We start from the raw sequence: 12,803 nt of genomic DNA on the forward strand, positions 1-12,803 counted from the left end.
CTTCAAAATTGATCGAGAAATTAAGGTAGTTATCAGTCTGATTGAATTCTGCAGTTTCCCACTAGATAGTTTTGAGTAACTGCAGGAGTGTCATGCGTAGACCTGCAAATTTTTGTATCATTGACTCTTTCGATCCTTATATCTGCTTTGTTTCTTGATGTTCATTTGTGTTGAGCTAGCCTAACTTGTTCTGTGCACAGTGTTTATTCAGCTTTACCAGTTGTGTAGACAGCTGCTGTACTGGTAAGTGACCACGTGGTGTCAGCATTTGTTCTAACAATTCTAGTTTGTGTTGGAGCAATTGGCACTGGATTTTGCATGCTTAATCCTTATTTTCGTTAAGGCAGAGTGTCATTTCAGTAACGGGTATGCATATTAGCCTGATTCTGTACTGTTTCCTGCAATACAGTAATTCATGAAAGAATACAGATAGAAAGTCTAATAGCGAAGGCAGTGGATGATTAATTTCTTTATCAGGGAAAGCAAGGGTGTTGATTCTTGTTTCTGGGTAGGCTCCGCTTCTCAATATATAAAATAGATGTGCTTGTTGTAAATTGTGGTTTCATAAAACCATTTAAAAACTGTTACCAGTTAACATGAATTTAGAAGTTTGCCCACATTGCTACCTGTTAGTCGCTTAAATCGCTCTGTTGACTTCTGACTTGGAGCACACTGAAAAGGGTGGTTGGACATGTGTACAACAGAGGCATCTATTCTAGCTCTTCAGCCCTCCTCAACTGTGGCAGGAGGGGATGAGAGTTCGTATAGCTTTTATTTGAAAGGTGGTAAGAATCAGATGACAGTTGTGGTAGCTTTGAAACTGTTAAATTGATTTTTGAATTTGAAACTGCAAAATGTGAAGTCAGAAAACATCTGTAACATGGCACTGTCTCTTGTTCACCAATTTTGACAGTGGCAAACCAAATTGTTGAAAATTGTAGATCTGTGTTTTAGTGGTGTTTGGGGATTTTCCCCAATTTCTTTAACATGATGTGGTTTTGCAGTATGTTTTAGCTTGGAAGTTCTGGCAGATTAAACAGGAAAGTGACTGCTTTACTTTATAGAGTATCTTTTTTTTCCTTGCAAGAGTTATCTTCCCCCCCCCCCTCCCCCGGCCTTTACCTGAGGAATAAAAGATTTAAAACTGTTTAAAACTCATTGTATTTTCTATACCTCTGGAAGAAGAAAATTCAGCATCTAAAGGGATTTGCTGTGTATGCACACTAGCAGATTACCTGTTTAAAGGATAGTATTTTTTAAAAAATGAAATGAGTGAATCTTTATTCCTTAAAAAACCCAACCAAACAAACCAACACCCCCCCCCGTGTAAAAACCAAAACACAGCCCCACAGAAACCACCCAAAGAATCCATCTCCCTCTTATTGAAAACCAAAATTAAAGAGTAAATGCTCCATTGAAGAGCAGTAGTAGTAGCTATTTGTAAAATTGTTTTCTTTGAACAAGGGCATGTTCTTTTTTTTTTTTTTTTTTTTTTTTTTTATATCAGCTGTTTATGGTGAATGGTTGTGGGGCCATACAATGAAAGTGGTCCGGTCTTGCAAATGGAGCATCTGTGTAGTGTCAACTGAAGTATCAGTAACAGTAGTGGTTCAGCTGTCTTTTGTCATGGTAATGACAAAGGGAAAAAGTCAGGCTTTGTCCAGTGTCCATGCTACGCATTTTTCTTTGGTTTTTGCTGTCTATATTTTGCAGGTTTTTATTTAGTTTTTAGGAAAAAAATAAAATTAGAACTAGGCAAAGTTTGACTGTATGTTATTTTAAAAACATGATACAAATCTTCACAATCCAGTGGCTTTCTCTGTCCCCCAAGGACTTGTCTGTCTGAGCTGGCTATGGTGTTTGGCTGTAAAAAAATAATGTATTTTTTTCAAACAGCTTTAGAATGGAGCTGCTCTTTGAATCTGAACATCATAATGAACATTGATCTTTGTCTCAACAGTATACGGGGTTGTGAAATCGAGGAAGCATGATCACTACTTTGTTTACCTCAAAGGAAAATATAGAACAACCTCTCATCCGAACTAGACCTTGTCATTATATTTGTGATGCCCATCTTGTGTGTTCAGTCAAATCTCCCCTCTTAAAAGAAAGCTGCATTGTACCGTTTATGCACTATGTAGAAATGCATATGTACATCTGAAGCTATGTAGATATTTCTGTTTGTAACGTGCTCCTAAAGCTTCTGAGAGGGAATAAAATGTAAACGAAGTGAATGGAGAGAAAAACAAATTGACCGGTTTTTTTACTGACATGTATTATGTACAGTCTGTGGTACAGGTCTTTCAGCATGTGCCAGTGCCAGGATGCTCAGCTGTTCCAGGCTATTTAAAGCATTTGTTGTTACACCTAAAGCACAGCAACTATTCCTTCTCATAATGAAAGTATTCAACGTAAATATTTTTGTAATGCAGAAAATAAGTGTTTGTCTTATTGTTTATAATGGAGTTTTTTAGACTTGATGTGATTTTTTTTTTTTCCTCTACAACCTTGTTTTCTGAATAGCCTAATTTATGTCACAGCAACTTTAAGAGTTGCAGAACAAGTGTTTCCGATCATCGAAGACCGGTGTTAATGCTACTTCTAATCCTGGTATTGGTGAAGTTTCTGATTTCTTCCTAGAGGTTATAAGATCTATTCACAGAGGCTGGCTTTTGTCTAGTGTGGGTAATCTCCTTTGGCTGCCCCTCTAATTCCTTAGAGAAGAAAGGTGTCTTCAGTTCCATTGACAGTAGAAACAACCTAGGGAGATTACTAGATTGAAACTAGATTTTTGCGAATAGCTCTGCAGTTGAAGGTATGATTAGGTAATGTTCCTCCTCTTCAGAGCAGTTCACAAATGAGTTGTCTTCTCACTCTAATGAAATGGTGGTAATGCATTTAAAAATATCTTCCAACTGCAAAGCACATGACAACCCCTCTATACTTCTGTGAATGTAAAGAACTGCCTTTGAAAAATACTCTTCTATTTTGAAATGTTTCATATTTCATTCTGTATGGGAGGAAAGAAAGAATACTTTGTTGCTTTTGTGCAGGTTCAGAACCTAAAAGTTAAAGGTAATTTATTTTATAGTTAAAAATGTAGTACTTTTGTAAGATTATTGTCTTGAAAAGAAAGTGGTAGTTGAGATGGTTTCATTGGGAAATATATTTCATTATTTCATTATTAAAAATCATGATTAGGAAGTCAAAGTGTTACTTTAAAACCGAATACCTTAAGTTACCTAGAGATAAATTTTTGTTCTCAAGTAGGAATCTCTTAACTAAAGAAACTTTATTAGACTTGTGTAGTTTTGACAGGGTAGATGAAACATGTTTATATGCTTTTACTGTAGGCACTTCTGTTGGCCTCATTCAAAACCCTTCCTCAGTTAACCACTTCCTAGGATTTTGCGTTTTCAACAAAAGCAAAGTTCTGGCAGATTCCTTTTCTAGCTGGCATCTTTTAAAGGGGAAGGAATCTCTAAAGCATGCAAACTATGATATTGTCTGTTCACATGGTTATGATGTGAATGCTTTTCTGTTTCTTTTTTCCTTTTTAAAAACTGAGGAGACTTTCAAGACTTTCTTTAAAAAAATTGAAATTGTTACTGTCATTAAGATAACAAAGCTTGCAAGCATAAGTTATATATTCTGTTAGATGTCCAGAGTTAGGGGGAAAGCAAGAAAGCTTTTTGGCTCACAAATATTCTTTCAGAATTAACTTTTTCCTGAGTTATGTCAGATTGCTTAATAGAATACTTTTCTCTATAAATATTGCCTTGTTTATGTGCTTAGATGATCACAGTGGCAGTTGTATATAGATGCAGGCATGACAAACCAAGTTTTATTCACTTCCTTTATCTTAATCCAAGTCCCTGTTTTTTGACTGGTTTGTGTTTTGATTTAAACACTTCTGTTTGGGAATTACCTTTGGAAGGAAGGAAGGGGAAAGAACAGAAGGGGCTCTGAACTCTGAGGGGTCTTCTAAATTACTTTGGGTTGCTTCTGTGGATGAGAAGTGCATAGGGACTCTTAACATCTTAGAGTAGATGAGATTTGTAATGTATTGAGGATTGCATTTGTGTGTGTGTGTGTGAGTCTGCGTGAGCACTGAATTTTTGCTATTGTGTATCTTAGTGTTCTTTTCTATATTGCAGGCTGAGTATGTCCAACTTGTCACAGAGCTTAGAATGACAAGAGCCATTCAGCCTCAGATAAATGCCTTTTTACAAGGCTTCCATATGTTCATTCCACCATCTTTGATCCAGCTTTTTGATGAATATGAACTGGTAAGCAGAAATGCCTATACTTTTAAAAATACTTTGTTCAACATACTTCATCAGTAGCGTAGAAGTAAAGCTCAGTACCCACAAAATAAACATTTTGTGTCTTTCACTTTGGTTTTTCTTCCAGGGAATCTGTCAGTGAGGATCTCAAGACTGTATTTCTGCTTATCCTAATTACTTAGAATTACCGTCTTTCTGGAATGTGGTAACTTCACATACCAGAGATAAATGTCTTAAATTATAGTTTCAAAATGGGATCAGGATGTTTTGGCCTTTTAAGCCTTTTCATATTTTCTTTCAGGAGGACAGAAGTCCTTTAAAAGTAAGGAGATGCTATTGTCTTTACTTTTTCTGAGTCACAGAATCAAATTCCAGTAAATTTTTTTAAGTGGTGGTTTGATCTTCTGTAACCAACACATCTCAAATTTTGTTTCAAGTTATAGCAAAAATCAGAGCTTTTTTCTTACATGTTCTTTGGCAATAATTTCTCTTGATGCTGTGTTCTTAAAAAGATCATATCAAGTTACCTGAATTCAAGGATCTTCCTGTGTAAAATTAATTATAGGTTCTTTAAGGCTGCAACTAAGCAGAAAAAGCACTGTAATTTTTATATTTCTTAAAGCATTACTTTTTAAAATAGCAGAAACATTTGAAATCAATGATTATTTATAATAATTTATAATAATAATATTCAGGAGGATTAATTGCAGTCTGTATGCTTCCTCTGAAGGAGCTTTTGTTGTCTGGTATGCCAGAAATTGATGTGAATGACTGGTTAAAAAATACAGAATACACCAGTGGCTATGAGAGAGGAGACCAAGTTATTCAGGTAAAATTATTTTTTAAATAATGTAGACTATTGCTTTTTATTAAAAAAAAAGGTGCTTTTGTTGTCATTTTCTATATGTGTTTATGGAAGCTTATTTGGCTGGAATTTGTGGAATTCTTTTTATACTATATTCCTACATTAAGTGACTTATGTGTGAATTTCATATGAAAAATTCCATGATTTAAGTAGCAAACACACAGACATTCTGTTTACTGTTTTACCATTACTTTTTGAAGTACTATTAAGTATTTACTGCAAAATACAAACTAACTTTTTTTTTTACTTAGTGGTTCTGGGATGTTGTGGAAGAACTAACTCAGGAAGAAAGAGTATTACTATTACAGTTCATTACTGGCAGGTGAGAAACTCTTCTGTAGCAATAAATACATTGTCTGGGTACCCTGAAATTAGTCAAGAGGCTTTGTATTACAAGATCACCTAATTAGAAACTTTTGCATACTTCAGTGTTCTATATGTTGATCAAAGTAGGCGAAGTATGTGTTAATACTTTTGCTGCCTGTACTGCCAGCAAAATGATTGATTACATATTTATTAAACTTTGCAAGAGGCCTTTGTTGTTGTCCGAGGCAATTTTTAATGAGGCAGTGGTAAATTTAAGTACGCTTTATATTCTTCTTTCTGTTGCATATTTATGTGGCTCTTGGCTGCTCCAGTAATCAATACAGGCTTTAATATATGAGATAACTAGGTATCACTTCACTGAGTGTAAACAGAACATCCTTCTCCTAAAGCTGAGGTGAATTTAGCGCAGTGTGTTAAGATCAAGTGAAGACATAACCTTATGCAAGACTGTTTGCTTTGTATAGGATTTCTGTCCTAAATTCTAGTTGTTCTTCAGGGAAAGCTACTTTTATTTCCTTTATTAGTTTGGGGGCCATGGGGAAGGTTTTGAGCAATAAATGCCCGTGAGCTGAGTGGGCTGACGAGTTTGTGTGTACAGACATTTTGCAACATGAATCCATAGACATGTGTGACACCTGAGCTGTGTAATCCATGTCTTTTTCTGGTGGCAGGTAGAGATTGCACTGTTGTTTTAATTTGATGTTCCCTTCATACTCTCATACTGTAGGATTAGTAGAGTAGTTGACCATTTGTGAGTTTTGTGGTTAAGCAATGGTAAAATACAAATTAAGATCATCAAACCTTGTCTTTTATACCAAGGAATCTCAAGAGTCACAGCTGTCTCATCAAAGGGCACGGTCTTCAAATTCTAGTAGTTTCACTTGATTTATTATGAATTTCATTGTTTGCAGGGATCACAGACTAAGAAGCTGGTTCTGTGAACATCAGTCTTTTCTTTTTGTCCTCTGCAGAAATGAGTCCTGCAGTTCTAACTGCACATATGTTGCATGCCAGCTGCTGGTCTTACATTTTTAGTGGACTAGTCCATTTCTAAATTTAGATGGCAGATAAGGATCTTTAAGATGTGAGATCGTGTTTCAAATGCTTCTTAAAACATTCCAAATGGTAGCGAAGGGGCATTCACTATTTTCATGGCATTTGGGATAACCTGGATTCTAAGGGATGCTTTCTATCAAATAAATAATTATGTTGTGTGATTAATATGTGCTTGAGCACTGTTCATTTCAGTCACAAATCACATACTGACTTGTTCTTACTCATTCTGTGTAAGTAGGAAAGAAATTTTTGGTATGTCTTTAGAACTCTGGGCTGGAATTTAAAACCAAATTGCTTAGGTTTCTTTCTGTATCAATATAGGAGGAACCCATTGTGCCTTTTCTTCAGTGATTGAAATGTAATAAGTATATTTTTCCATAAAAAATTAACTTATGAAAGCTATTTCTAATAGTGGTATGCAGCTGGTGTTTTTACACAGAAATCCCCAGACAGTTCTAGTTTCTGGGCACGGGAGGATTTAGAAGCTGGATTGTCTATGAGCTAAAATGCCATTAAGTAAAGGCCAGTATCTTGAGTAAAATTTTACGCTAAAAGTATACCTGATGTCAAACTGTGATCTTTTTCTGGCATCACATCTCCTTAGTGAAGAATTTGTTTCTGTGTGTACTGGTGAGAAGGCTGCCTTAAAAATTGTCATTGTTTTTTCCGTTTCCCTTTAATTTATTCTGCATATTCATTTGATTTTTATTGTGTGTGTGAAGTGGTACTATTCTTTCTTTCCAATCAAAGACTATGAAATTAATTTAGCAATTTAAATAAAAGTAACTTTTATGATTACATCTTCAGTGTTCCTCTGACATCTCTAAGTATTTCTTAAACTTTGCCTTTTATTGTCTTCCCTTGTTTTTACACCTTTTTCTCTTCAATGTAATGTCTTGCTTTGGTAGTTTCAGTGGAGATATCATGCATTCATTGCTAATACCAATTTTGAGACATCTTTTAACAGAAAAGTAATTGTGAGCAATGTTTCAGTAGCAGAATCTGTATGTTTGGAGGTCTTAGCACACTCAAGAAAAAGCCTAAATATTCTTGTGCCTCATGTTGAGGATCTAAAACATGTATTTGTGCACAATCTACTTTTTCCTCTGGTGACAGCTGGGTAAAATGGCAATTCTGCATGCTTTTACACACACAGAGAAAACCTCCCCCCCCCGCCCCCCATTAGTTTGGTTTTTATAATAGTATTTGGCTAAATTATTGGTAATTATCCATTGGCAACTTTTGATCTTTTTTTTTTTTTCTTTAGTTAACAGTTGGAGGGAAGCGTTGACAGCTTGTCATGATAAATTTTACTTTATTGCTATTCTGCATGTATTGGGATTGCTGTTTGACTTAGGGGACCATAGTTTCTGTTGAGTAATAAGCTATACGCTGTTTTAAGGGAAATTCAGCATAATTGATAAACGTGATAGATATATGTGACTACTTTTAAAAGTAAAAGATAAGGAAACTGGCTTCAAGTATCTCTTCTATACTCTTTTCATTTCAAGTGAATTTATGTGAAATCTGTAAGTGGGAAAAACAGCTAGAAAAGTTAGGATTCAGATGTAAACTTAACATTTTAATAGTGTTGAAGTTTCCAAAGCTATGAAATCATGTTGTTGCTCTCGCTGAAGGCTATTGCAGACGCAGTAGGAGAGGTAAGATACTGTGATCTTACTCGCACATACTTGGAAGGCTTTCTTTTCTATATTCTCAGTGTTTTGCTTGGAAAGAAACCTGATTCTTGGAGGCATGAGTTGGCAGCCATCTGTTGCTTTTAAATGTTTAAAGCTCTGATCATACTATACAGTTTTGACCTGGAAAACATTTTATTAAGGTTTAGTAAGTTAGATCGTAAAAACTTTTAGCTAATTGTGGACTGAATGAGAAATGTTCAACAGTTAGGCCTGTGTTTTATTGCTGATTTGAATGTGCAATTGAGGGGGGAAAAAAAAGGTCACTGCAGGAGAAATGGCGCTGTATTAGAAATGCGAGCCAAAACCATGGTATGAAAGAGTATCACTGTAAAATCTTTTACAATTGCTCTGAACTGTGGAATTGTGAGCACAATTCCATTTGTATGTCAGAAATAGTGTGCTGCAAATAATCAGTGCTTCCCTCTGTAGTAGTTGCCTTATATACCAGTGCTAAAACTACATGCCCAACTTTGCTGTCATTACGTTACGTGATAACGGATCACTACAATGGATACTATAACTGGCCTTTAAACGTATGTCTGAAAAGTAGTATTTTGAGCTCTGTCGCAGGTCCTTAAAATTTGTCAGTAGCACCCCCTACTCCTTTGCGTTTTTGCCAAGTAGTTTTACTGTGAGCTGAGACATTCATTTTTCTTTTCTATTCTTGCTCCTGGTTTTTACAGTCACTTTGATTTTGTGAATGTGGGAGCATTGTTTTTAATGTAAGTACCTGTAATCTAGCATTTAACAGCTGTTATATATTTTTATGGAAGGTTTATTTTGTTTTATCAGATTCTTTCTTTGCTAGTTACAAAATCACAGAATAGCTGAGGTTGGAAGGGACATCTGGAGATTGTCTAGTCCAACCCATGCTCAGAGCAGGGTCAACTAGAGCTCGGATGCTCGAAGTCTTGTCCAGACAGATTTTGACTGTGTCTGTGAGTGCTGACCCCTCAGCTTCTCAGGGCAACTTGTTCCAGTGTTTGACCACCTTACAGTAAAAAAGTTTTTATCATGTTCAAATGAAACTTTCTGGATTTAAATTTGTGCCTGTTGCCTCCTGTCCTGTCGCTGGGCACCACTGGATGCTCCATTTTACCTGTTCTTCTTTTCAGGTATTTATATACATATAGATCAGATTCTGCTGAGCCTTCTCTTCTCCAGGCTGAACAGTCCCAGCTCGCTCTCCTCTTGTGTCGGGTGCTCCAATCCCTTACCATCTTTGTGGCCCTTTGCTTAAGTTGCTGCAGTATGTCCCGGTCCCTGCTGTAGTGGGGAGCTTGGAGCTGGACTCCAGGTGTTTCTCACAGAGTATAGGGAAAGGGTCACCTCCCCTGACCTACTGTTGACCATCTTTCTGATGCAGTTCAAGAGTCTGCTGGCCACCTTTGATGCAAGGATGCATTGCTGGCTCACATTCAACTTCTTTAGTCCTTATTCTTTCATTATAGTTTTATGAGGTTTTTTTTCTCTGAGAGCTTGTTAACTTGTGACACACATACCAGCTTAAGTTGATGTTATAAAAATATCTGAATTTGTTCTATTTGCCTCTGTTAGTTCAAAATTATAGGGAGGGACTCTGAAGACTCCAGGGCTATTATCCATTTACATCTTGAGTAATCTTTGAATAATACATTGATAAAAGGAAAAGAAAAAAGAGTTAACATGATTAAGTGAGAATACATTCCTGAAGAAGCTAGTGACTTGTTTTTAGTGTGTTCTGATTTTGCCATGGGTCACATGACTGATGTAATGGTTTTATTAGTTAATTGAAATACTGATTTGAAGTAGTAAATGAAAAGACTTGTCAAGGACACTGGCCAGTTGTGCCATGGATAATAATCAGAGAATGAACTTTTTTGTGATGTAGCATTTCTTAAACTGTATATATAAATAACCGTAGATGTTTGCCTAAACTGAGATAATGTTCTGTTATAAAAACTGGTTGTTGAAATGAATTCTTGCAAATGGAATTATTAAGTGTCATTCAAACAATTTGATGCCTAATGTTAATGGACGAATGTGTTGTTCAGTATTGTAATTAAAAGCATTTAAAAATGAGAATTTTGATAAGGGTAAGAACAGGGGAGCTTGATAAAAGTATTGGTAACTAATTACTAGCAGTGAGAGAGATTTGCAGTGTAAAGATTATATTTTTTTGGCTTATGACATTCTTGTAATGGTCTAATTTCTGTGAATTTTCTCAGTTCCAGGGTGCCTCATGGTGGCTTTGCCCATATAATGGGTGGCAGCGGACTACAAAATTTTACAATTGCTGCTGTGCCATATACTGCAAATCTTTTGCCAACATCAAGCACATGGTATGCAAACTAGTCTCTTTGAAGTATCTTAAAAATGGGGGCTATCTCATGTCAGTTGCATTCAAAAGATTTGTACTTTTGACCATGTTCATTAAAAGGCCAAAAAAAATATCAGACAGTTTGTGGAGTATTTGCTATACAATAGATGATGTTACATTGTTTGCTTATTGTTTACTCCTTTGTTTTGCTTATTTAAAGGCAGTAGGATTAATTAAGGAATATTCAAGTTAAATAATTGTATTACAATTTAGTGAAGTGAAAAAAACCCTAAATTTCCTACAGTATATTTGAATGTTCAATGGTATTGTAATGCAGCACAGGTTTGTTTTCTTCCATAAATGTGAAATCTTCTGGGCTTTCAATCAGAAGTCTTTACTGTTGGGTTTCTTGCTAAGCTGTGATGTGGTGCTTTTTTTGGGTTTTTTCAGTATCAACATGCTCAAGTTACCTGAATACCCAAGTAAGGAAATCCTCAAGGACAGGCTGCTTGTGGCGTTGCACTGCGGAAGCTACGGTTACACAATGGCATGATGAAGTCTAGAAAACTCATCTGACTACTGATGTGCAATTCCGAGTGGCAGAAGTAATTTTGGAAACTGTCAATAGAAAAACAGCTTAGATGCTGCAGCCCATTCGCAGGGCTGGGCTTCAGAGTTCATGCAGGATCATCAACTTTTCCTCCATTCTGTGTTGTCAAAGTAACTTTGATACTGTCATGCCACACCTCTTGGTATGCTGTACTTTCATTTTTTAAAATTACAGATCTCTATGGGAAATTAGTTTACATGCTTTTCATTATTACTTCAGTCTGAATCAGAAAGTTTGTCAGAATCTCTTTCCACAGTTTACTTTTGATTTTGAACTATGTGGTTGAATGACATTTGTGTTTTAGTTTACTTTGCACTCAGATGGCATACTGCTAATGGACAGGCTTGTACTTTATGCCTTGTTGCATGTGAAAGTGCCATTTATTTTTGCAGAGAACAATATAGAAAGTTCAATTGGGATATTGTACAGTAAGACAGAGGTGAAGTATTTTCCATTTCTTTGCATAGCAACAGAAATGAAATTTTATAACTTTTTAGTATTTGAATGTATATAGTATATAAAGATTAGACTGTTACCACTGGAAAAAATAACTGATGAAGTTAATATCTAATTTATATTAGAATTTACACTATATTCTACTAAATATTTAAAGTATTTGTGACTTTATAGTCAACTTGCAGTTTAGAATTTGTAAATATTATTTAAGATCTATAGCTATTGTTTGAATGCCTTTACTCTTTCCTTGACATAATTGTATGTTCAAAAGGTATTATTAAATTTTAATATTTTAACCAGAATCTGAATGTGACAAGTTTGTGTGTCTTTGTGAGTGGTTTATTCTTTCATCCCCAGGATTTTATTCATCTTACTGTAATTAAATTGTCATGGAAGCAGCATTTGAGAAGGCATTGTCAAAGTGGTATGGATAGACATAAGCAAATGCACAAGGAAAGAACTTGAGCTTATTGAGGTGAACTGACAAGACTATAATAATTAGAATTTCATGTCTAAATTTTTATAACATTATTATATGTTACTCAATATGTAGAAATACACAGCAGCGGCTCATCAGCATGTGTTCTTGATAAGTTGCTGCACATGTTGTGGTATACAATGGACTAAGAGCCCTAGGGTAGTTTTACATTATTATTTTGGTTCAGACTAGGAGTGCTTTTTTGGTTGTAGGTGGTTTTTTTTTGGTTGGGTTTTTTTTTTTTTAATTAATCTGGTTATCCCTGCTTGTCATGCTTTTGCTTTAATGAATAAGCAAACTGGATTCTCTCCAGGTGAAACTAAACAGAAAAATATGATCAAAAAAAGTGCCAGATATTAATGGATGAACATCTAATTAAGTCTGCAAGACCTAAATGAAGTGGTGATCTGAAGTGTTAGTAAATGAGTTCAGACATGGCAAACCCCCCAAATATGAGTTTTAAGGTTCAGATCCTCAGCAGAAACTGTTTGCTAGTGATCCGTTCATGTTTTACTACACTAAGTGCTAGTACTTGTGTAGCCTGAGTTCACCAGCTAATCTGTCTAGGCTGCTTACTTAGTGCTGTTTTTTTCAGATGTTATGTATACTTTAGATTAAAATAACTAACGTCTCTGGGGGTGTGAGAGAGAAATCTGTGGACCATGTGATTCAGTGGGGCCACAGTAATTTTCCTTTGCTTTAAGCTTTATAGATAAGGCACATTAT

General features: G+C 35.5%; 1 protein-coding gene across 3 annotated transcripts in view; it reads left to right on the forward strand.

Annotated features, from left to right (window-relative positions):
* The window catches only part of HACE1 (HECT domain and ankyrin repeat containing E3 ubiquitin protein ligase 1), a 54,771-nt gene extending 42,870 nt beyond the window's left edge, over positions 1 to 11,901 (forward strand). For all 3 annotated transcript variants that reach the window (XM_080389838.1, XM_080389839.1, XM_080389840.1), the window contains 5 exons: positions 4,158 to 4,289; positions 5,017 to 5,115; positions 5,403 to 5,473; positions 10,442 to 10,555; positions 10,984 to 11,901. In XM_080389838.1, coding sequence (XP_080245964.1) covers positions 4,158 to 4,289; positions 5,017 to 5,115; positions 5,403 to 5,473; positions 10,442 to 10,555; positions 10,984 to 11,086 — 519 coding nt within the window. In that variant the 3' untranslated portion in view covers positions 11,087 to 11,901. The remainder of the gene's footprint in view (positions 1 to 4,157; positions 4,290 to 5,016; positions 5,116 to 5,402; positions 5,474 to 10,441; positions 10,556 to 10,983) is intronic.
* The last annotated feature ends 902 nt before the right edge of the window (positions 11,902 to 12,803 follow it).

This window comes from Falco punctatus (genome assembly GCF_963210335.1).
Source record: "Falco punctatus genome assembly, chromosome: 5".
Classification (NCBI taxonomy): Eukaryota; Metazoa; Chordata; class Aves; order Falconiformes; family Falconidae; genus Falco; species Falco punctatus.